Source organism: Carassius carassius, chromosome 24 (assembly GCF_963082965.1).
Source record: "Carassius carassius chromosome 24, fCarCar2.1, whole genome shotgun sequence".
NCBI lineage: Eukaryota > Metazoa > Chordata > Actinopteri > Cypriniformes > Cyprinidae > Carassius > Carassius carassius.
The window spans coordinates 5,767,525-5,790,358 of record NC_081778.1 but is presented as its reverse complement, the minus strand read 5'-3'; the positions used below and the strand labels follow the sequence as shown (position 1 = coordinate 5,790,358).

Genomic DNA, 22,834 nt, shown 5'->3' with positions numbered 1-22,834 from the left:
AGAAATTATTATTATTATTTTTTTTTCATTTTTTGAACTCCGTATTAAGGTGGGTCTTTTACATGCAAAATCTAACAAGTGCTTCTGGCCTCTAAATTCTGGATTGTTCTCTCTCAGTCTGACAAGGCAGAAGCTCCATCCACAGTGAGCAGCATCAGATGTGCAGAAGGGCAGAGCGGTGTCTATGTGCCATATTAATCAAAGGACAAAAGAGTGTTGTAATTTTCCTATTACACTCAGACTGCCCTTGCAAAGCAGTCAATACCCCAGACAAAAACAATCAATAACAGAAAAAACAAGACAGTTATGAGATGGAAAAAAGACCCCTCTCTCTGTCCTTTAACTGAAAGAACTGCTGGTGTGGGAGACGCTAGAGGAGGAGAAAAACATCTGACATACTGTTCTCTTTGATCAATGTATTCTAACATATTAACTCCCTACAGAGTTGACTTTTTTCTACCGTACCGTACAACATAAAATAAGGTATTTTGAGATTTTTTTTGGTCCATAAACAGATGTCAAATTTGCTTATCAACATTCTTCAGAATATTTTGTGTTCCACAGAAGAAAGTGATATCAGTTTAAAATGACATGATAGTTTTGAAGGAACTATCCATTTAAATAAAAGTTGTATAAATTTTAACGATTTTAATTAGTAAGTTTTTACTACACCAATAGCAAATAAAAAACATTTAAACTAAATTAAATGGAAATAAGCTTTGGTGTATTGAAAAGTATTGAATTTTAACAGGTAAATTCACAAATGATCACATTTATTTTAGTATCTAATAACTATTACTACGTGCAAGAAAAATAAATGCAAAACATACATAAATAAAATATATCAAAAACATATAATCAAACAAAAAGCAAGATGATGTTCACAGTAATATGCACTTGACTAAGCAAGTGAGCACGTCTCCAGACATGATTTCCCGTGCCACACTGAATTGCTCTGTGTTGATGTGCTGAGCACTGTTGTTCTGTTTGTTTGGGCTTTATTTTACCACGGTCAGTACCTGGAAACAGAGCCAACACTTTGGCATTCATCACAATTGTTTGGGCATGTCGATAATTGGTAGCTAATTAATTCATGATTGCTAATTTAAGAACAGCCTTCCAAAAAACACAAACATGTCCTTGACCACCTGCCAACATGTTTCTCACCAGCGCTCACAGCAATCTGCTCTTCCTCAGAGCACAGCGAGCGAGCGAGAGTGAGAGTGAGAGAGAGAGGGGGGGGGGGGGGGGGGGTTATTGGGGCTGGAAGGATGTGGAAACACTTTTTAGAAAACAGATTTAATGAGCTCATCACTGTGACAAAGAAGAAAAGTCATAAAAGAACAATAAATGACAATGAAGGACAATGAGAGGCATGGAGGATTTATATGGCATTGTCTGACTGTACTTCAGTGTTCTTTTCAATAATCCCTCTTGGCTGCAGGGTGTTTTATTGTTGATCCCACAGAAATACCCCTCTTACTGAATTTTCATGCTGTACTTTTTAAGGCAAGACATTCTCACTCCCAAATGGTCACTACAGACATCATTTACATGAAAAAATCCATAAGTTGAGAAATGAATGCACCAGCACATTAGAAATGGCCCTGCTAATGGTTATTAAATGTGTGTTGGGGGTGAGCGGTGGATAAAAGTAGGGATGGACTGAATATTCGGCCACCGAAAATTTTCGGCTGAAAATGGCCCAAAAGTGCATTTTCGGTTTTTCGGCCGAAACACTTTTATCACAGAAACAATACGGCCGAAATGTTGTGATGATACAAACAGAAACCGCGACCTGTACGTGCACCTGCATAGCACAGACCACGAGCTTGCTGCGACATTCACATCTAACCAGTGGGTCTGAGAACATTCTCTTCTTGCCCCCTTTGAGCAGCTAACTAAAGAGATCAGCTCCTCTGATGCACCTGTCATGGACGTTATTCCTTTAATCGCAGCACTAAAGCGTCTCCTAAGCAAAGAGGTTGAGACGGACCACGCAGTGAAAACAATGAAAAGTACACTCTTAGAGTCTGTCAGCACACGTTTCACTGAGATCTATTCGGATCCTCTGCACTTGATCGCTAATGTACTTGATCCGCGTTATAAAGACCATTACGTAGATGCGGAAATAAAGCAGCGTGCACACTGATCTATAATAGATCAGTGAGCGCGCATGAGAAATGATCCAGGCCGCAATGGATGCGGAGAACGGAGAAAAAAAAGAATCGTCTCTCTGCACCAGATGAGGGGCATGAACCCTCCTTGTCTGATATGTTCAGTGAAATCCTGCAAGAAAGTGCCTCAAATAATAAAAATACGTAGGCTATTATGTTCTTATATGTGACTATCAGATTGTAGCCATATTTCTGCTAGATTCTTTTTTTTTTTTTTTTTTTTTGATAAAAATGTTTATTTATGCCCTGGCCCTATTTAAATACACTCTCTCAAATCTTTCTCAAATGTCAGGCAGATGACAAGCTCAACCACTCCACCAAGCCTATGGAGAAGTAATGCACTTTCTTGTAGTAGTCCTACAGAGAAAAAAAAATGCACTTGACCTTAATGCACTTTGTTTTTATGAGAGAACATTTAATTTTAAAACCTTTCTGGAGGCCAGTAGGTCTGTACATAATTATTTAATGTAGGCTACATGAGTGGGGTCAAGATAACATTTTAGTTTGAATTTTATTTTATACTGTCCATTGTTGCAATGTGCTAAATAAATATTTGCATAATTTGTAATTGATTTATTCTTTGAAACTTTAATATTAATTTATGCAGTTGCAATGCCTTGATTTTAGTAAAGTTAGTACAGTCATAGCCATAAATGCAATGGTACTAATAATTGGCATAATTTCTTTCGGTGTTTCGGTTTTCGGCCTTGGTTTCCTCTTTTTCGGCCAAGAATTTTCATTTCGGAGCATCCCTAGTTTAAAGGTATTGTATGTAATGTTTTGACTGTTATATTTAGGCACCATGCTAAGTTCACATACTTGTTTCTCCAAAAACAAAGCTAGAGCCAGTTAAAGAAGTGCATTCTGTGTCGGAATGTTTGTTTTTGTTTTGGTCTGTGTGACACTCTGGGTTGCCAGTTGGCAGAAAACATATTTCAGCCATGAAAGGCAGCAAATGAACTGGGTCAGAGACTGCAGATTCTACCTTAACTATAAAGGCATATTACAAGATTGATAAACCAACAACTCATCAACTTATGTAAGGCTTCTCACCTACCATTGTCAATGTCGCTCGTTCATGTTGTGCACAGTGTTGGGGAAAGTTACTTTTAAAAGCAATGCATTAAATTATAGCATTACTCCCTAATTAAAGGAACTAATTGTGATACTTAGTTGCTTTTTATTAAAAGTAATGTATTATATTTATTTTGCATACCTTTTTCTCATCTGTGCTGGGCTTGCTTGCTTGTTTTTAATACAAGAAAAAAGTTATATTTTTGGCAATTGTAAAATACCTTTTATTCCCCCAGGCTGAAAGAAATGTAAATTAATGTAAAAACAAAACTTTCAGTCATTCGGGATTGCATGAAGAATAGGATGCAGGAGAAGAATGTCCTGTTTATCTAAAGTCATTTTTGATTAGTGTGGTTTAATTGGATCATCGAAGGCACAACAGCAGAGACACTATATAATAAAACTGGATTAACTATATAAAGGATATTTGTGCTATTTAACATACTTAATAATTACAGGTTTCCATCATATTGTTATTAATTTTTTGAAATACTAAATCTGTTTTTGTGCAAGTGAGATAAGTAAATGCATGTTCAAACTTACTCCCGATTTCTCTCTACATGGGGACAGTAGCACTGTCAGTCAATAAATTGGGAAAAAACAAAGTAACTGGTGCTACTTATTTAAAAAAAAAAAGTAGTGCATTACTGTGACGAGTGGGGCGGGGCCGAGGGACATGGGAGCGAGGCCGGGGGAGTGATTGGAGATGAACTACACCTGTTCGACCCGCCGGTCTCGAGGCCCATGGAGGAGATGGAAGGATATAAAACTGGAGCGACGACAGTGAAGGACGAGAGAGGACCAGGCCTGGGCTTTTAGTTGTGTTTTGGGTTTTATTTGCGCGCACCAGTCGTCCGTGAGGGGCTGGTGCGCTGTTTTTGTGTTTATTTTGTTATTAAAATGTTTTTGATTGTCCGCCGGTTCCCGCCTCCTTCTTCCGGATGAATACAAAGGTTAATTCATTACAGTGGTGCCGAAACCCGGGAGAAGGAGGGACGCGCTGCTGAAGATCCCTCGCCGCTGTGGTGAATCCGCGGTGCCATCGATCTGGCGAGGAGTGTGCCGCCATGGACGCTCGAGGCGGTGGGCTGGAGCGAGTTGCCGGGGACGGGCGAGCTCGCTACCGGCCGCCCACGATGTGGAGAGATGGCTGCCGTCCGTGAGGGAGCGGAGGAGTCGGCGCCGTTCGCCAGGTGGCCGGAGCCTGCTGCCATCCGCCGGAACGGGGAGGAGCAGGGAACGGGGGACTCCTGCCGGCTGCCCAAAACCGGAGGAGCCGTCGCCGTCCACCGGGACGACAGTGAAGGACGAGAGAGGACCAGGCCTGGGCTTTTAGTTGTGTTTTGGGTTTTATTTGCGCGCTCCTTTCGTCCGTGAGGGGCTGGTGCGCTGTTTTTGTGTTTATTTTGTTATTAAAATGTTTTTGATTGTCCGCCGGTTCCCACCTCCTTCTTCCGGATGAATACAAAGGTTAATTCATTACAATTACTTTACTAGTTACTTGAAATTTGAATTTGGACTGCAGTCACTTATAAAAAGTTATAAAGTAACACTTTAAAGACATAAACCCTTCCATCATGTCTGGTGTTAAGTGCTTTGGTTATCACCATCTTTCTGCTGATGATGTAACAAAATAACCTTGTGTTGGACACACAATAATAACAATGATAGTATGAAAGGGCACACAGAACAAGAATTACAAAATTAAATTGAAATGCTTTTGCATTCACTCACTTCACTTGCATTCATTTTGTTTCTTTTCTCAAAACTTCCACAATACTCTAAAGGGACATAAAAGACAGGATCAAATGGATCATTAATTGCCAAAGGTGAACTAACCGCTTCTGAGTGACCAAGATCCATGAACTTGCATTATGATGACACAGAACAAGAAATGGAGATGTGAATCTAATCTGTACTTGTCTGTACTGTACTGTAATTTTTTGTCCATTTGCATGCCACTTGATTTCGCAAATCTTGAATTTGGACATACAGATACAATCACTCAAACTATTCATCTTGTCTGCATATGCATGGAGATTAAATTCCATCTCTCTCTGGCATTCCTTTATATTCAGACTCTCTCAGACGGAGCAGACCAGTACTACTGAGATCCACAGAGATTTCATCAGCAAATATTATTTATTAGACTTTTTTCATCATTGCAAAGCTGTGAGAAAGCACAGTTTACAGTAACTGCTGCCCCCGTAAGCGTATTAAAGTACCATCTGCCTCGTGTCTGCCAACCACTGGCCCGACAGCGGGGCTACGGGGGCATTTCATAAAGAAAATTCAATCCATCATGCTCCCACATGAAATTAATATATGTCACCGCTACTTCTGACAATTTAATATCAAGCTGAGAGAGACGCTCCCCACTGCACACCGCTCTGATGCTGCACGGGAAACAGACAGCCTGCTATCTCTTCAGCTGACTTCCAGTTTCACCAAATCTCATCCCATTTCATTTATAAATGATTTAGCATTTAGTTCGAAATTCAATTTAATGGTAGGAGCGCATTAAATCATGGCTCTTTCAAAAGAACAGATTAGTTAGACAGTTACAATAGCTGCTAGAGCACTAATACTTCTATCTCTGAAATCTGACTGAATGAGACATTTTAGAAGCTACTGAAACATGGTTATTATATACATTAGCCTGTGACCAGTTATAAACTGAATTATTATTAATGTGGCAAGCTGCTGCACCATGACAAAACCCTCCCCCATCCTACCTATTCTTTTATTTATTTATTTTTTTAATAAAATAAATAAATAATACAAAACAAATACATTAATTTGGAGCTCATGCAATTTCTTGAATACACCACCATTTTTTTTTAAATTAAAAAGAATATACAAATTATATTACACCATTAACAGTAGTTATGTACTATATATATAATACTTACAATTAAAGAATTAATAATTTCAGATTTTTTTTTTGGAAAATAATTGTCACTAGGTGGATTACTTGATGTTTAAAGGGGTAAATTGCTGCAATTTAAATTTTTCCTTTCTCTTTGGAGTGTTACAAGCTCTTGGTGCATAAATAAGATCTGTAAAGATGCAAAGACTAAAGTCTCAATCCCAAAGAGATTTTTTTATAAAAGTTAAGAGTCACCCTGCCCTCCTCAAAACGGCTCATTCTAATAAGCCCCCACATGTCAACGTCACAATCTGGGAAAAACTGCATGATGCTACCCAAATGTTCACGCAAAGAAAGAAGCCATAACTTTTATTCTTGCAGTTGCTGCCACTGCCGCCATGTTGTGGAGTAGAGGGTGACACGGGAGTGGATTTTCAAATCTGTCCCGTCCCACTACTGCAAAAAAAAAAAATCCCATCCCGTCTCAATCCCACGGAAAAACTGGGGGAAAATCCCGTCCCGTCCCAAAACCAGAAGAATGATTCCCGTTCCCGCCCACTCCCGGATTGTATATTTTTTGGCTGGAATCTGTCAGTTACAGTAAAAGAAAGAAAATACAGTAGGCTACAGATCACAGCATGCCAACTTTAGTAAAATAAAATTTTTAATATGTATATATATTGCACACATTAGATTTCATGTAAATCATCCATGCTAACCTGGGTCACGCTCAAGTTCACATGACCCAGATGGCAGAAACTGCATCTTGTTTGCTTTAACCTAATTATTTTACAGAAGCACTGCGTTTCGTTGTTATTCGGAGTGCACACAAATAAACGTCGAAAGATTGATTACTTTTATCTTTATGACCAAAAATGACGGAGTATTTTGACAACAAATTCCCTCTGCTCTGAGTATTTAATAATCACTCCGCTCCGCGTGCACTGATACCAGAAACACCGCTCCGCCTTCACTCCGTTGATAAAGTTTTTCAGTGTATTTCATGTAACGTAGCCTATCTTAAAATAAAAAATAAAATAGCAGGAGAGTTTCAAAGTGGCTTAGGCTATTGTGTGCAAACTTTTTTTTTATCCTTACCACACTCCAAACTATTAACATTGTCAGCATTAAAATGTATAATTGCTTAATCTGAAAATTTTGTTTGTGATGAAAATAACAGTATACTCGTCATTTATTTTATCTAAAGATCGATGCATTTCTTACAGATTTCTGCTTATTCAAAATCAGAGACAGATGAAGTAGCATTGTAAGATTACTTTTTTAAATGCATTACTGTGAAACAACTGCATATGAATGTGCTGAATCTGTTTAAATTATGCTTTAACCCGAAAATATTCAGCAAAAGGAACAGAGACAGACAAACTCCTAAAGAACTAGCCTGTAACTTCCCGCTTGGTTATTGCCGTCATTATAATTTTCTGATCGGAGAGATCCAATTGTACTCTTGATGAAGTGCGCTTGGAGCGAGTGAGAACCATGACACTCAGACTTTTAAAAAATCAGCTCCTCGCCCCAGTCTGAATCACACACAATCCTCTCAAATACTCTTGTCGGGTGAATGCTGCAGCACGATACTACATTTCTTCAAAAGCAGATTGTAGAGACATTTTTATTGTCCACGATCAAAAATCGTCATATCGCACACCCCTAGTTTATAGTTTATTTATATAAAAGGTAGGCTATATTTGTGTATAAAGTTGGGGATCCAAGTGTATTCCCGGCCTCCCCCCACTCCCGTTGACATTTTTTCCCGTCCCGTCCCAATCCCGTGATTAATAGTGATTTTGTTCCCAGACCCGCGGAAATCCCGAAAAAATGTCAGCCTCTATTGTGGAGACGCTGTGTGTTTCGTTGTGAAAGCGAAACTACTTTGTTTGGCATTCCAAAGGAGGACACAACTAGAAATCAGAGGCTAAGCTGTATTTACAACACTTTTCCAGAACAGTTCAACCCACATATTCAGACGCTACATATTTAAAGAATTTGCCACTGATGATTCAAATGCAAGTTTTGAGCAGTGTAGAGTAGTGCTTGCTGTTTGTCATTTCTCAAAAAACAAATGCAAATATGGTGTAATGTTTACGCAAACAATACGCAACGCAACGCATTAAAATACAGTATACAGTAGGTGAACAACCAAAATGTTAACTGTGTTATAAATGTTGGGCTCATGATCAATAAATTGCATTGGCCTAAAACTGATTTTGTAAAATCAAAATGGGGATGGTGAACCTGGGTGCAATTAGCACTAGTTGCACTCGCTGTGAAGTGGGAGCAGCTGGCAGAAGAATCCATTGGCATTGAGATTCGAGAATTTGTTATTATTATGGCCTGGTAAAAATAATAATATGGGCTGTGAGAGAATAATAAATAAAATGAGTAGGGCTGCTGTGAGTGCAGGAAGCATATTGCAACCCAGTAGCATGACAACACACTGGCCCTCACAGCCAAAAAACAGACGGGCCCACCGGGAACCCTCACCGATGCTCCCAATTAGCCAATCCAGGCATGATATATATAGCTCAGCATTTAAACACTATAATAAACACACAAGAATTATCTGCTTGATGACACGGTTATTTTTATTATTGCTAAGTGAGATGAATGAAGAGCATGTCTGGACAAGCAAAATTTCATTTATCAAGTTAGGGATTTTAGCAACACAGGTTTATTTTAGATAGAGTATGTCCATTTTACACTAAGCAACCAGTAGCGACTGAATTCAGTCCAGCTGGAGGGGGTTGGGGTTTGGGGGTAGTTCTGTATAGCTTGTTGGGGTTGAAAAATAAAGGTGTGAATCTCTTGCTCTTTCACATGGCCAGTGTCTGATGAGGGTTTCAAACTTGCAGTGCATGTTTATGCTTTGTTTAGTTTGGCTTTTGCCATTTTTGCAACTACATAGGCCTACTTAGTATTACATACAATATAAAATGGTTTTGTTTTTTCTCAGGAGAGATTAGGTGCTTCTGACAGAGACACAAAGAAACTGGCGAAAGAGACAAAAACTTTTGTTCTTAATGTATAGCCTATGCTGATTTGTACTATTTTCAATGTTACATTTAGTCATTTAGCAGACGCTTTTATCCAAAGCGACTTACAAATGAGGACAATGGAAGCAATCAAAAACAACAAAAGAGCAATGATATACAAGTGCTATTGAGAGTGAAGAGTCACGTGCCGATTTGGGTTGATTTTGGCGGGGTCTGAGCCGGTCGGCCATGACGGTAGGAGACGCTATTGGTCAACAGGGGCAATGCCTTCAGAACTTAAAGGCGCGACTAAACATTCCAGAGCACTTTAATTTCTGCGCATTTATTATTTCGGCGGGACAGAGACGGATCTACGAATACGAGAAAGAAAAGCAAGAAAGTGAAGCAATGCAAAAAGATAAGGCGAAAGAAAAGGGACATTACAGGAACAAGCGCAAAACAGCTGTATTTCGAGAAGCTCTCAGGCATCTAAAATATCGACCCATACGAGCTCCCTGCAGCGGAATGGCACAGAGACCTGAACCATTTACCTCCATGCACATATATGGACATTATGAATTATCTTGTTTTTGGTGTAAGTTACTACACAATGCAGGAGTTTAAAAGCCACAAGTCTTTAGAAAGTTACGAGGCCTTCTGCTGTGGCTGGGTGCAGGACTTGGTAAGTTTCTTCAAATGCGTTTAGTGTGTTGTAATTACATTGCATTTAGCAGACACTTCTTGACCCAAATGACAACGTAATTAACTGCGACTGTTTCGTAAACACTAGATTGTAATGAGATGTTCAATGTACAAAAATGTTTCCAACATGTTTTGATGTAAGCTAAAGCTGTGTAAGCTTATGTGTTTAGTTGTAATTTGATTTTAGCCCAATGACACATACTGTACCAGGTTTTTGTGTTTGGTGTTGGGGGCTGCAAAGTGGACAAACCAGTTCTGGGTTGGCTAGGGTAGTTAAATGTGTGATTGCAAGATGTAAATGTCCTGATGCTGTGTCCATTTCGGTTAACCAAAAAAAACTGTATTCCATTATTCTTATATTTTTCCATATGTATCGTGTGAGGTACTGGAACAGTTTTTAACACAGCAGTGACTTCCAGGCATGGTAAAACAGTGCAGAATTGCGAGAACCTCCTCTACTACCGAGTTAACAACACATGTAAACAATCATGTTTTGCTTTCGGCATCCTGCCAACATGGCGGAGAGGGCGATATCGAGGGGAGGGGCTCTGTACCATGACGACAACTCCTCACTCTCAATAATAAGTCTCAGTTAGCTTAAACGCAGTACACATAGCAAGGGCTTTTAAATAATATAATAAACAAAAAGAAAACAGATAGAATAGAAAAAGAATAGAGCAAGCTAGTGTTAGATTTTTTTTTAATAGTGAGTTCTAAAGTTAGAGGGTCAAATAAAGATGGAAGAGATGTGTTTTAAGCCAATTCTTGAAGATGGCTAAGGAATCAGCTGCTCGGATTGAGTTGAGCAGGTCATTCCACCAGGAGGGAACATTTAATTTAAAAGTCCGTAAAAGTGACTTTGTGCTTCTTTGGGATGGCACAATCAAGCGACATTTACTTGCAGAATGCAAGCTTCTAGAGGCACATAAGTCTGAAGTAATGAATTTAGGTAAAGGGGTGCAAAGCCAGAGGTGGTTTTGTAGGCAAACATAAATGCCTTGAATTTTATGCGAGCAGCTATTGGTAGCCAGTGTAAATTGATAGGTGTGAAGTGTATTCTTTTCGGCTCATTAAAAATTAAACTTGCTGCCACGTTCTGGATTAATTGTAAAGGTTTGATAGAACTGGCTGGAAGACCTACCAAGAGAGCATTGCAATAGTCCAGTCTGGACAAAACAAGAGCTTAAACAAGGAGTTTTGCAGCATGTTCCGAAAGAAAGGGCCTGATCTTCTTGGTGTTAAATAAAGCAAATCTGCAGGACCGGACAGTTTTAGCAATGTGGTCTGAGAAACTTAGCTGATCATCAATCATAACTCCAAGGTTTCAGGCTGTTTTTCAAGGAGTTATGTTTGATGTGCCTGGAAATGGTTGATGGTGAAATTGTGATGAAACAATGGGTTAGCTGGAACCACAAGCAGTTCTGTCTTGACAAGGTTGGGTTGAAGGTGATGGTCCTTCATTCAGCAAGAAATGTCTGTTAGACAAGCTAAGATGCGGGCAGCTACAGTCGGATCATCAGGGTGGAATGAGAGGTAGAGTTGAGTGTCATGAGCATAGCAGTGGTATTAAAAGCCATGTTTCTGAATGACAGAACCTAATGATGCCATGCAGACAGAGAAGAGAAGGGGTCCAAGAACTGAGCCCTGAGGCACCCCAGTAGTTAGATTGTGAATTGGACACCTCACCTCTCCAAGATACTTTGAAGGACCTATCTGATAAGTAAGACTCAAACCACTGGAGTGCAGTTCCTGAGATGCCCTTTACCAGTAGGGTTGACAACAGGATCTGGTGGTTGACCATGTTAAAAGCAGCGGACAGATCAAGCAAGATAAGTCTTGAAGATTTGGATTCCGCTCTTGCCAGTCTTAGGGATTCAACAACTGAGAGCAAGGCAGTCTCAGTTGAATGTCCACTTCTGAAGCCATATTGGTTGCTGTCAAGGAGGTTGCTTTGTGTGAGAAAGGCAGAGACTTGGTTGAACATAGCTCGTGGTCTGTAGTTCTCTAAAAGAGATGGGTTGAGTGTGGGTTTTTTAAGTAGCGGTTTTATATGAGCCCGTCTAAATGTTGAGGGGAAAACATCAGTGTGGAGGGATATGTTAATGATGTGAGTGAGTGCAGGTACAACTGCAGGAGAAATGGCTTGAAGGGGATGTGATGGAATAGAATCAAGTGAAAAAGTAGTAGGATGATTAGAAAGGATGAGTTTGGAAACTTCTGCCTCACAGAGTAAAGAAAAGGATGCAAATGAGTTTATGTTTGCTGGTGAAATGTGCTTGACGGATTGTGGTGTGGAAAACTGTGCATTGATGTTTTTAATTTTATTAATGAAAATGTGGCAAAGTCGTCAGCTATTAGAGTTGATGCAGGAGGAGGAGGAGGACAAAAGAGCAAGGAAAATGTTTTAAAAAAAAACATGCAAGAGTTAGACAAACTGTTAATTTTGTTACGGTAGTATGTCCTTTTAACATTGAAGACATTAGCAGAGAAGGAAGAGAGGAGTGACTGATACACATTAAGGTCAGTAGTATTTTTGGATTTGTGCCACACCCTTTCAGCAGCTCTAAGCTTAAAATGATGTTGGGGTACAACATCAGATAACCAAGGGGCAGAATGGGTGGTACGGCCTGACCTGGATGATGAGGGGCAAACAGTATCTAAACAAGATGTAAGAGTGGAGCAGAAAGTATCAGTAGCACTGTTAGCATCAAGAGATGCCAACAGTTTAGGGGAAGGAAGCGAAGATGAAACCATAGCAGTTAGCCAGGAGGTTGAGAGTGAGCATAGGTTACGTCGAAAGATGACATGTGGAGTGGTAAGTGATGTGTCAGGGACTATGTTGAGGTTAGAGTGAGGAGGAAGTGATCTGAGGTGTGCAGTGGAGTAACCAGTATATGATCAGTGGAGCAGTGTCATGTGTAAATACAGTGCCATTTTAATTGTACACAGCAACGCTGCAGTCGTTTTGGCAATACAAATGTAAAAATATATCGCAGTAATAAGAAACTGTCCAGAGACATGTCGGCCTAATTATTTTTAATCTAGAGGGTATTTAATAAGTCTGCCCCCCACGTAAGATTTTTCTAGTTACTAGTAGTCGTTCATTAGTCATTATTCAACTAATCGCACGTTTATATTAAATTAACACAGTCTAATCCATAATGAGCCTTAATATATTCTGCGGTCAAGCACATACATTAAGTTTGCCACAAATCACACAAATCACAGGCAGAAGTAGCCTAATTATTGTGAAAAAGAAGCATTTTAATTATTTATTAATAAACTAATGTTTTTTTGTTGGCTGCAAGATGAAATTAATTGCGCAGACTCTCATCTCCACAGGATGTGCTTAATCAGGGTGTAGCCTATTTGCTTTCATTTCGAATTGGTTCATTTAAAAGTAGACATGTATGTAAGGCACCCCAATTTTAAGTTATGTCATTATCAGAAAAAAAAGATAGCAAGGGCGCCTCCCTGTTATGCATGCACATTAATAATTTTCCGCACAAACACTTGAATATGAATAGTAATGGAGCACATTTCTTTTAGGCTACAGTATGTGATCCACATTAAAAATAAATCTTCACAAGTCTACAACCGAGACAGATGCAGTTATAACCTGTAAATTAACCATCTGAGGTCTAAGGGTATTTTTGGGGCCTGGAGAAGTTTGGTCATGACCTACCATGTGTTTTTATCAGTTGCTTATAAACATCTAAATGGCTAAAGGCTAATATCACTGTAATCAGTGTGCTGTGTGCTGAGCCCATTCCTTTAGTCCCTCTATACCCACGACTGCAAGCCTGTGCATGGATCCAACTCCATCATTAAGTTTGCAGACGACACCACGGTGATTGGCCTCATCAGTAACAACGATGAAACTGCCTACAGGGAGGAGGTACAGCACCTGGCCACATGGTGCGCAGACAATAACCTGCTCCTTAACACCACTAAGACAAAGGAGCTCATTGTGGACTTCAGGAAGAAAAAAGGAGGCACGCATGACCCCATCCACATTAACGGTATGGTTGTTGAACGTGTCTCCAGGTTCAAGTTCCTGGGAACCACTATCTCGGAGGAACTGTCCTGGACTACACACACCTCCAGCCTGCTCAAGAAGGCTCACCAGCGCCTCTTCTTCCTCAGGACACTGAAGAAGAACCAGCTGTCTTCAGCCATCCTGGTGAACTTCTACCGGTGTGCGATCGAGAGCATCCTGACCAGTTGCATCACAGTCTGGTATGGAAACTGCTCAGTGGCTGACCGCAAAGCACTGCAGAGGGTAGTGAAAACTGCCCAGCGCATCACAGGGACACCACTTCCTGCTATTGAGGACATCCAGAGGAAACACTGTCTACGTCGAGCTCGCAGCATTCTTAAGGACTCCTCTCACCCTGACCATGGACTGTTTAACCTCCTGCCCTCCGGGAGGCGCTTCAGGAGCCTCCGGATAAGGACCACAAGATTCAGGAACAGCTTTTTCCCTACAGCTGTCTCCTTGCTGAACTCTGCCCTCTGACACCACCCCACACCACACACACAGACTCCTCCCCCACTTCACCACTGCATCTGACTGATTTATTTATTTACAACAAGCAAAAAACAGTAAACTTGTCATTACTTGCACTATTGTCTGTTCATCCAGAAACACTGAGTAATCCATTTGCACACTGAAATAGTTTCTATGCACTGTACTGTCCATTGCACTAGTGTAAATATTGTTTATATGTTCATAGTTCTGCCTATAGTGTACATACACTTTTACATAATCCATCTGTATAGTATGTTCATAGTACACCTACCTGTATATCATGCTTATAGTATTTAAAATCTGTAAATTATGTCCATAATACTTATCTGTATAGTTATTGTACATATTATAGACCTTGTATATTCTGTACTTACTGCTTATTGCACTTCTGGTTAGATGCTATCTGCATTTCGTTGCCTTGTACCTTACATGTGCAGTGACAATAAAGTTGAATCTAATCTAATCTAATCTAATCAGCACAAACTGGGCTATAATAATATGAGAGCAGCATGTACGTACATGATTGTGTTTTTGAGAAACAATTTTTATGCGTGGTTTGTGAAAAACTAATAATGTTAAATCACTTGAATAAGGCCATAAAACACATACAGAACATTGGCTCCCGGGACATTTGAGAACTGGAGAATTTTTATTTAATTATCCCACAACATAATTTAATATTCACTTGCATGTGCAGATAAACAGTTTATTAGGAACAATCAAAGCTGACTTTCAAAGCTGAATTTTTTGCATTATTACTCTAGTCACACAATCCTTCAGAAATCTTTTTAACAATCTGATTTTCTAAAAAAAAAAAAAAAAAAAAACATTTATTGTTATTATTATAATTATTTTTCAGTTTTTTTTCTGGGGATAAATTGAAAGAACAGCATTGTTTGTTACATTTGTTATATTTACATTTATTTGTAATTTTTTTTTATTATTTACATCAAGCTTTTGAATGATATAGTGTATATTGTTATTGAAACTTCATAATGTTTCACTTGATTATACATTTAGTCAGGAATTATAGTTTGGAAAAAGTCTAACTAGTATAATGTTTACATGTTATGTGAAAACTAGTACAAGTATATACATAAAAAAGACTTGATCTCTGCTGAATAAAGCGCTTCATTCTTTTTTTTCTGAGGAAATCCAAAACTCAAATACTGAGGTAATCCTCATCACATCTTCTTGGGGTGAATTATGTCTTATTCCTCTAATCGCAAAGCAAAGAGTGTTTTCTGTTGTAAGGGCGTTTACAAGCCGCGCACTTCAGTAAAACTTTGTAATCTCAATAGCGCGTTCAGCACTGGGTCGTGGGCGCATAGACTGGACATCGTGTTGTTTTCATATGGATTACTTTATCACAGAATATTTGTTTTCAGCAGCACTTGTTTAGTTTAAAAGTAGACATGTCAAGCTTTCTATAGATATATCGCTCATGTCTCTTCGTTAAATATTTAATTGAGTTACAGTTCATTTTAATGATGCGTTTCTAAATGAAGATCACCGCAGACCAAGGCTGCAGACACCACACCTTGTTTCTTATCTTTATTTTATAAATGCAGAAAGTTTTGTTATTATTATGTCTTTTATAAAAATAAAAGTTGACCCTTTACAGATTCGACTGATGTATTGCTCTTATCTGTACGATCAAAACTGTGTAAATTAAATTACAAAAAAGTGTAATTTAAGTTCTTTCCGGAGTTATCAGGAGAAAAATGTCTCATAACGCGTATATGCGGGGATCGACTCCAGAGGGTTAAAGGCTATTTTACATTTCCAATTCCAATTTATTGATTTGATTGTTTAAATAAATCTCTTTTACATTAAATAATAAAGATACAAAGCAGGTTAAGTTAGATATTATTGTACAAATAATTATAAAATGCTATAGACTGTGAATAAGATTGCAGTTTCACATTTGCATATGCATTACAAAGTTAATTATTTTTACATGTAATGATACAAAATAAAACCAAAAAAAGATTTGTAATGAAGAAAAAATATGTAGACAAATAACAATAAATGTTGTGCATCAAACTCATCATCATCCGCACCATGCACATTTTGCACTCCGTTATTTTAAGGAATAGAAAACACTCCTGCATTTAAACGAGGCTCAATTTTCTTTTCTTTTTTTTGAGTTTAACTTAAATTGTATGAAAGCAAGTAAAGAAGGCTCCATTTAAAAGCACTGAAGTCTTTTTTACATTGTGTGCACTTTGTTGATTATAATGGGAGAACTTGTGTTTAAACTTGAGGACATTTTATTAATCCGTCCATTCTTTTCAGTTTCAATGATTTAGCTAAATCATGGCCAAGTTTAATTTAGTCGTTTCTTGTTTTAGTTTGGCCTAAATAATGGGAGCGAAATTATTCAGTGTCTCACGTTTTACTAAAATAATGGAAATCATTTATAAAACACGCAACAATTTCTTAATCAGTGTACAGACAGATATCTTTTCCCCAAGTAGTTATCTGTCAAAATAATGGACAGGTAACGAATAACAAAGTAGGTGTGTGCTTTATTCGGTTTAATTCGTTCTAAGAAACAAACATAACTTTATAAGTAGGCTACTAAATTTTCATCTGTGAATATTAAATATTTTAACCACAGTGTTTATCTTTTCATTTGACAGCTGGCCAAGCAGGGCACACCTCGCTTTCCAGAATGATAAGCTTTGTAAAAATCTATGCATTGCAGAAAGGCGGGGCATAGAGGAGCAACAATAATATACATTATGCAGAAAATAATGTTTTTTTTTTAGGGATGCACAATCATGATTTTTCATGGCTGATTCCGATAATTTTAACAAGCAAACTGACCAATTCCGATACCGATTTTTTGTTTAAATTTTAAAGAAGGAAAGTGCATAAAAAAGATGTTTATTTGGTATTTAATAGGCCAAACTGGCTTTTAGCTATTGAAAACAATAACCATAACCATCTGAAATGAACGGCAGTAACTGCACAGTAATTAGACTACATTTAATACAAACATAGATGGTACAGACATCAGCATTCAGCTTTTGTATTTGAATTGGGTTGGAACTACATAGAACTGACCTTAAATTAAAACATTAACTGTAACCATGTGAAATTTAAGGCAATAACTGCATAGTTCTACAGTCCAAACACCACAATCAACACATATTCAATAAGAGGATTCTTAATCGGCATTCAGTATTTTAATTTTCAAATGTTTTGTTTTTTTATAAAGGTCTTTACCAGTGAGACTAAATAAAAGTATGCTATATAAATACATTATTCCAAAATGTTAAAGGTCCCGTTTTTCGTGCTTTTTTGAAGCTTTGATTGTGTTTACAGTGTGCAATATAACATGTGTTCATGTTTTGCATGTAAAAAAACACAGTATTTTTCACATAATTCACCTATCTTCTTCACGCCCCCTTTTGTGTATTCATGTGGGCAGAGGTTAGTCAAAAAAACAGTTTTAGTGACGTCATTACTGCAGGAACTAGAGGGATGTAGTCCAAACGGGTCGTTTTTTGTAGGCGAATTACCCTACAATTTTTTAATTGGATGAATCAAACTTTTTTTTCAGTGTGCTACAGCAGGTGATTTTTAAATCAAATTAAGTCGATGTAATTTTAAGGTAAAATAAAAATAATCATCCTATACAGAACTGATGTTTACTTCTGGCTTTTCAAATGTGTATGTAAGTTCTACTTTACAAAAAAAAAAAAGAAAGCATTTCAGTTTTGTCACAGTTTAGTCCGTTTGGTTTCTCATCCAACACGTGAGAAGTTGAGCTGAACATCTCTTCACTGTCTCAGTACACTCGCGCAGCTTCAGTCATAGACAGTAAAAGAAATGGACACAGCGACCCCATTGGATTCAACGGAGACAAGTGAAGTCAAATAGAAGCATGCACTTCCTGGAGGTCGAGCGTACTGTGCAGACTCAAACTGAGCTTGATGACGTAGATGTCACATGAGCAACCTGTCTGACAATTGTAAGACTTCTAATCGCTGTGCCAAGAGAAATCTGAATCACCCACCGAATCTTGCAGACGTTGTTGAATAATTTTGTCCCGTTGCTTTTATGGACTCTCTATAGGCTTCTCCCTTGACTTCATGCTTCCACGTCCCCCTGATAGTCTCATAGACAGTAAAGATTGCCTGCGAGCTTCTCCTCCTGTCCATACGGTAATTTCTCTACTGTGCGACAGAGAGTCGCAGGTTATGATGCAATCGTTAGCCTATTTTTACAAAAACTGCTTCTACGGGGCCACAACATAAGATACAAGGTAATGGGGCCTTTTATAAATTTTCGTGTTTCTTTAGAAATAATGAATGGACAAATGGAGTCTTTAAACGCCTCAGATGTAAAGTTATTCGCTGTCAAAGTGACGCCAAAATGAATGGGAGTCAAAGGAATGCTAACAGCAGGTGGGGGTCCGCTAGCCAATGGCGGCGCCCAGGGATGCTACAATAAAATATGAAACCCTACCCCCTGGCTTCAGTGAGCAGGAAAGGGACTCATATTTTGTACGCCAGTACAACAACAGCTGTTCGCTTCCTGCTATCTGTGCCTCAGACGTGTAGCTCTGCACTTCCAGTGTTGAACGGCTGCCCGTGTCCTGCGCACAAATTTTGAAATACTTCCACACAAATGACATAGCGAATGATTACAATGTAGTCTGTGCACGCGGGCGTACTTCCGGAAAAATTGGCAAAAAAAAAAAAGACCAAAAACCGGCCAATTGCCGATCGCGTATGCAAAAACTGTCTGGTTCCGATTTATGGCTGGTCAACCGGTGCATCCCTAGTTTTTTTTTAACCCTAAACCGCATAAACATTACACAAAATAATGTTCTTTTTAGTAACGCCATATGACCCCTTTAAACAATATGACATTTTTTTAAGCCATTATATTTTACTTGATTTTGTTTGAAAAACTATTTCACACACAAATTAATGTAAATTGTACAATATTGCAAAGTGTACATAGTAAGAAATATTTGTCATTTCAAACTGTATGTTTTTTTCTTAAAACCTTACTATTATCATTATTATTTATTATTTTTATTTATTTGCTTATTTATGTATTTTGAGATTTGCAAAGTGCGATCTTCATTTAAAATAAAATCACATTATTTGAATTTTTATTTTATCTAATCCAATGGCATTCAGAATTTTTAAGTGTGGTTTTTGTGTCCAAATTCTTTTTGGGCTGCTGTATGTGGCATGTCTTTTAACTAAAAAATCCTCCAAAGTGGTGGACAATGTAAGATTAGATCAGACCATGTATACTACACTTATGTCCACGACCAGAAGAAGAAGTTAATTGTATAACTCATCTAACCTTAAGATCAAGAAAGAATATGGACAGAATCTAAAAACCACACCAAAAATTGCAAATAAATCAAACAGAAGACGGGAGTGTGAGACACACAGAGCATTTGCAAAGAGGGAGGTTATGTGGTGGGGTTGTTTGGAGATTTATGAGATTTAGAAATTGAGTTCAGGACGATGCACAGGGCACAATATACCACAGCTACCGCAGAGCCTGTGACCTTCAACACTGGAACACAGGAATGATGATTTTCAATTAAACCGCAAAACCTTCCCGAGAAGGCCTTGCTCACGGCCTTTCATTGTGTTTCTCCTTGAGAAGACACTTCCTGAACATACTCAAAAAGACAAATGACGATCAGGTGCACAGATCAAAGACAGCAATACATACTGCATGTGGACATGCAAGAATGAGGTATATGATCAGGGCTCTTCTCTCACATCCTCCACAATGAGGTCACAACTTCCCATTCCGCTGACACTCTGTCCTCTGAACATAACAAACCCAACTTTTCTCACATGTTGTTATTTTTAGTTACTGAACCAATCAACAGATCAGGACCAACACTGCCAACATGTGTTGACTTCTTCTGTAGGATTGGGTTTCAGAATAAGGTGAGGTTTGTGATTTGGACTAGGAAGAGGGGTATGTGTGTTAGGATTTATGGGTAGAGGATGGGGGTTTCAGGTAAGGGAAAAAATTATATATGGCATACATTATATGGGCTATTATATTAAATTACTTTTATGTGCTTTTTGGAGCTTGACAGTTTCAAATACCATCCTCACATCCCTCATCCTGGCGTTACACGGATGAAAACATCCTCTGTGTTTGGAGTAGATGAACTAATCCATTTATATTATTCTTGCAAAACACTAGCATTTTACATCCAAGGCATTGCAGAACCTATTTTTTTTATAAATAAATTTGATATTATTTGAAGTAAAATCAACTTGGTTGTACAATTTATTTAAACTAATTTATTTACTTTTTGTTGTTGTTTACACATCCATAGGCTATGCTATATTTTGTGCAAAAAAGGGGGCTAAAATCATTTTACATTGTAATATTGTAACATTGCAATCTAAAAAAAAAAAAAAAAATGCTTTCTTGTATTTAGTTAGGTTTCTAGTCTGTCTGCCAGCTCAGAAAAGCTGAAAAGAAAATATGCAGCCAGTTTGTTATGGGCTGTCTGAGTCTGAAACTGTGTCATCCAGCCAGCCATTTCAATTTGTAGGTGGCAACAAAGCAAATTACTTCTTTATGAATCATTATGAATAAGTCACCGAATCATTGGCGTACTTGATTCATTTAAAAAAATATTCACTCAGTAATAAATTCGGAAAGTTTATTGAGTTTTATAAACTCAAAGTTCTGCAGAGGCTTTGTTTGGAATTGCTGTCATTGGTGAAACTGAGCCAAAAAAAGCATCTTTTTTTCTAAAGGGATGTTACTGATCTCATTGTGAATATTTTGGACATGCATATACTGCTTGTTTTTTGACCTTGTGATTTTTATCAAAACATATTTCATATTTGTCATTTCATCTTTGTGTAAAAAAGACAGACCTCTCTCAGGTGACGTATGCAGGACATCTCCAATCATTTAGTCCTTCCCTTCAAACTCATGTTTATCTGCCTCCAATTTTACCCACATCTCCAAATCTAATCAACAACTGCTGGATAAACCACCACCTTATATATATTTAGAAACATGAACTGAACTTAACATTTATTTTTATTTTTTTACATTTAACAGTATTTTACAGTATTTTAGCTCTATTGAAAATATCTGTTGCTACTTCTATTTCATCACAAGATTGTACCACCACAGGATTGTATTAGTCTTGCTCATTCTTAGTTCCCAGAATCTTTAGTTTGAAAGCAGCTAAGTTTAGATCTAATTCAGGGTGACACGGGAACGGGACTGAGTGAGATCACAATACAACCTCCTTTGTGTCCTTGACACTTTACAAAACCCAACACTTCAGTCATAATTAATATATACAGTCTGTGAAATGAGAAAAAGGTCTTCAGCACACATTGACATTACCTGGTGACCCGCTCTGATCTGCTTCAGGACCTTCTCATAACAAACCTCCTCCATGTCATGTAGCTGCTGGACCTGTGACGAGAACATAACAATTACAATGACACTTCATATTTCTGACTAAAACATGACTGAAAAAGTCTTTGTATTTGGCATAGCTGGAGATTTATTGGCTGCTGGGTACCTTATTTGTAGTCTTGACGCCAACAAAGCTCTGTCCAAGTGGAACAGGTCGGAAACGACCGTCAAAGTAAAACAATCCAATGCAAGGGTTCACATGCAAGAAAGACGCCACATCCAAGTAATTCGGCAGAGTTGCTGAGAGACCAAGTATTCGAATCATGCTCTGGGTCGACTCCACCTAGAGAAAGATGGATACAGGGTTTGAGTGCAGGGTTTTATATATATATAAAACAAAAATTAATGAAACCCGAAAAAAAAATATAAAGTAAAAACCTATTCAAAACATATAAATAAAAACTTTAATAGTAACTCAGTGATTTTATATATACACATATATATACACACATATATACACACACATATATATATATATATATATATATATATATATATATATAAATGTTAGGGCTATGATGCCAAAAATTGCTATCTAGCAAGGCAGCTGATTTTGAGTTTCAGAACAACTATTCTTACAGGTAAAATATGTTCATATTTACATCCAACGCTGCAATTATATAATGAGGTACAGGTGACAGTATCTGACAGCAGTCACAGTAATCCTTCTTTTGACAAGTATCACAACTCTCCCACAGCCAGATGTGCTATTGTGCAGCCAGAATTAATGTTTTGAAAAATAAACAACTCAAAACTAACGACAGTCTGTGCGTCTGAGACGGAGAGAGAGGCAGCCGTGCTATCTGTGCTCCTCCTGCGGTGCGGCTGACAGCTAAGATTGGTAAGGCCTTTAATATGATGCAGTAGCTGTCTGTCCAGGTAATCTAGATATCACACAGCTAGTCCCTATTTGTGGGTAAGGAGAATGATGAAAAGACTCATAGAGAATCCTTCTCTCAGGCTCAGTGAGAGCTCAGATCACCTCTGCTAGAGCGGCCATTTGATGACCTTATGAACCACAGCTATGGAAAACTGACGT

General features: G+C 38.2%; 1 protein-coding gene across 1 annotated transcript in view; it reads right to left on the bottom strand.

Annotated features, from left to right (window-relative positions):
- ascc3 (activating signal cointegrator 1 complex subunit 3) overlaps positions 1 to 22,834 on the bottom strand; it is a 218,019-nt gene that overhangs the window by 60,575 nt on the left and 134,610 nt on the right. The window contains exons 12-13 of the mRNA XM_059507374.1: positions 21,902 to 22,078; positions 21,721 to 21,792 (exon numbers count right to left, since the gene is read on the bottom strand). Of these exons, the coding sequence (XP_059363357.1) occupies positions 21,721 to 21,792; positions 21,902 to 22,078 (249 nt within the window). The remainder of the gene's footprint in view (positions 1 to 21,720; positions 21,793 to 21,901; positions 22,079 to 22,834) is intronic.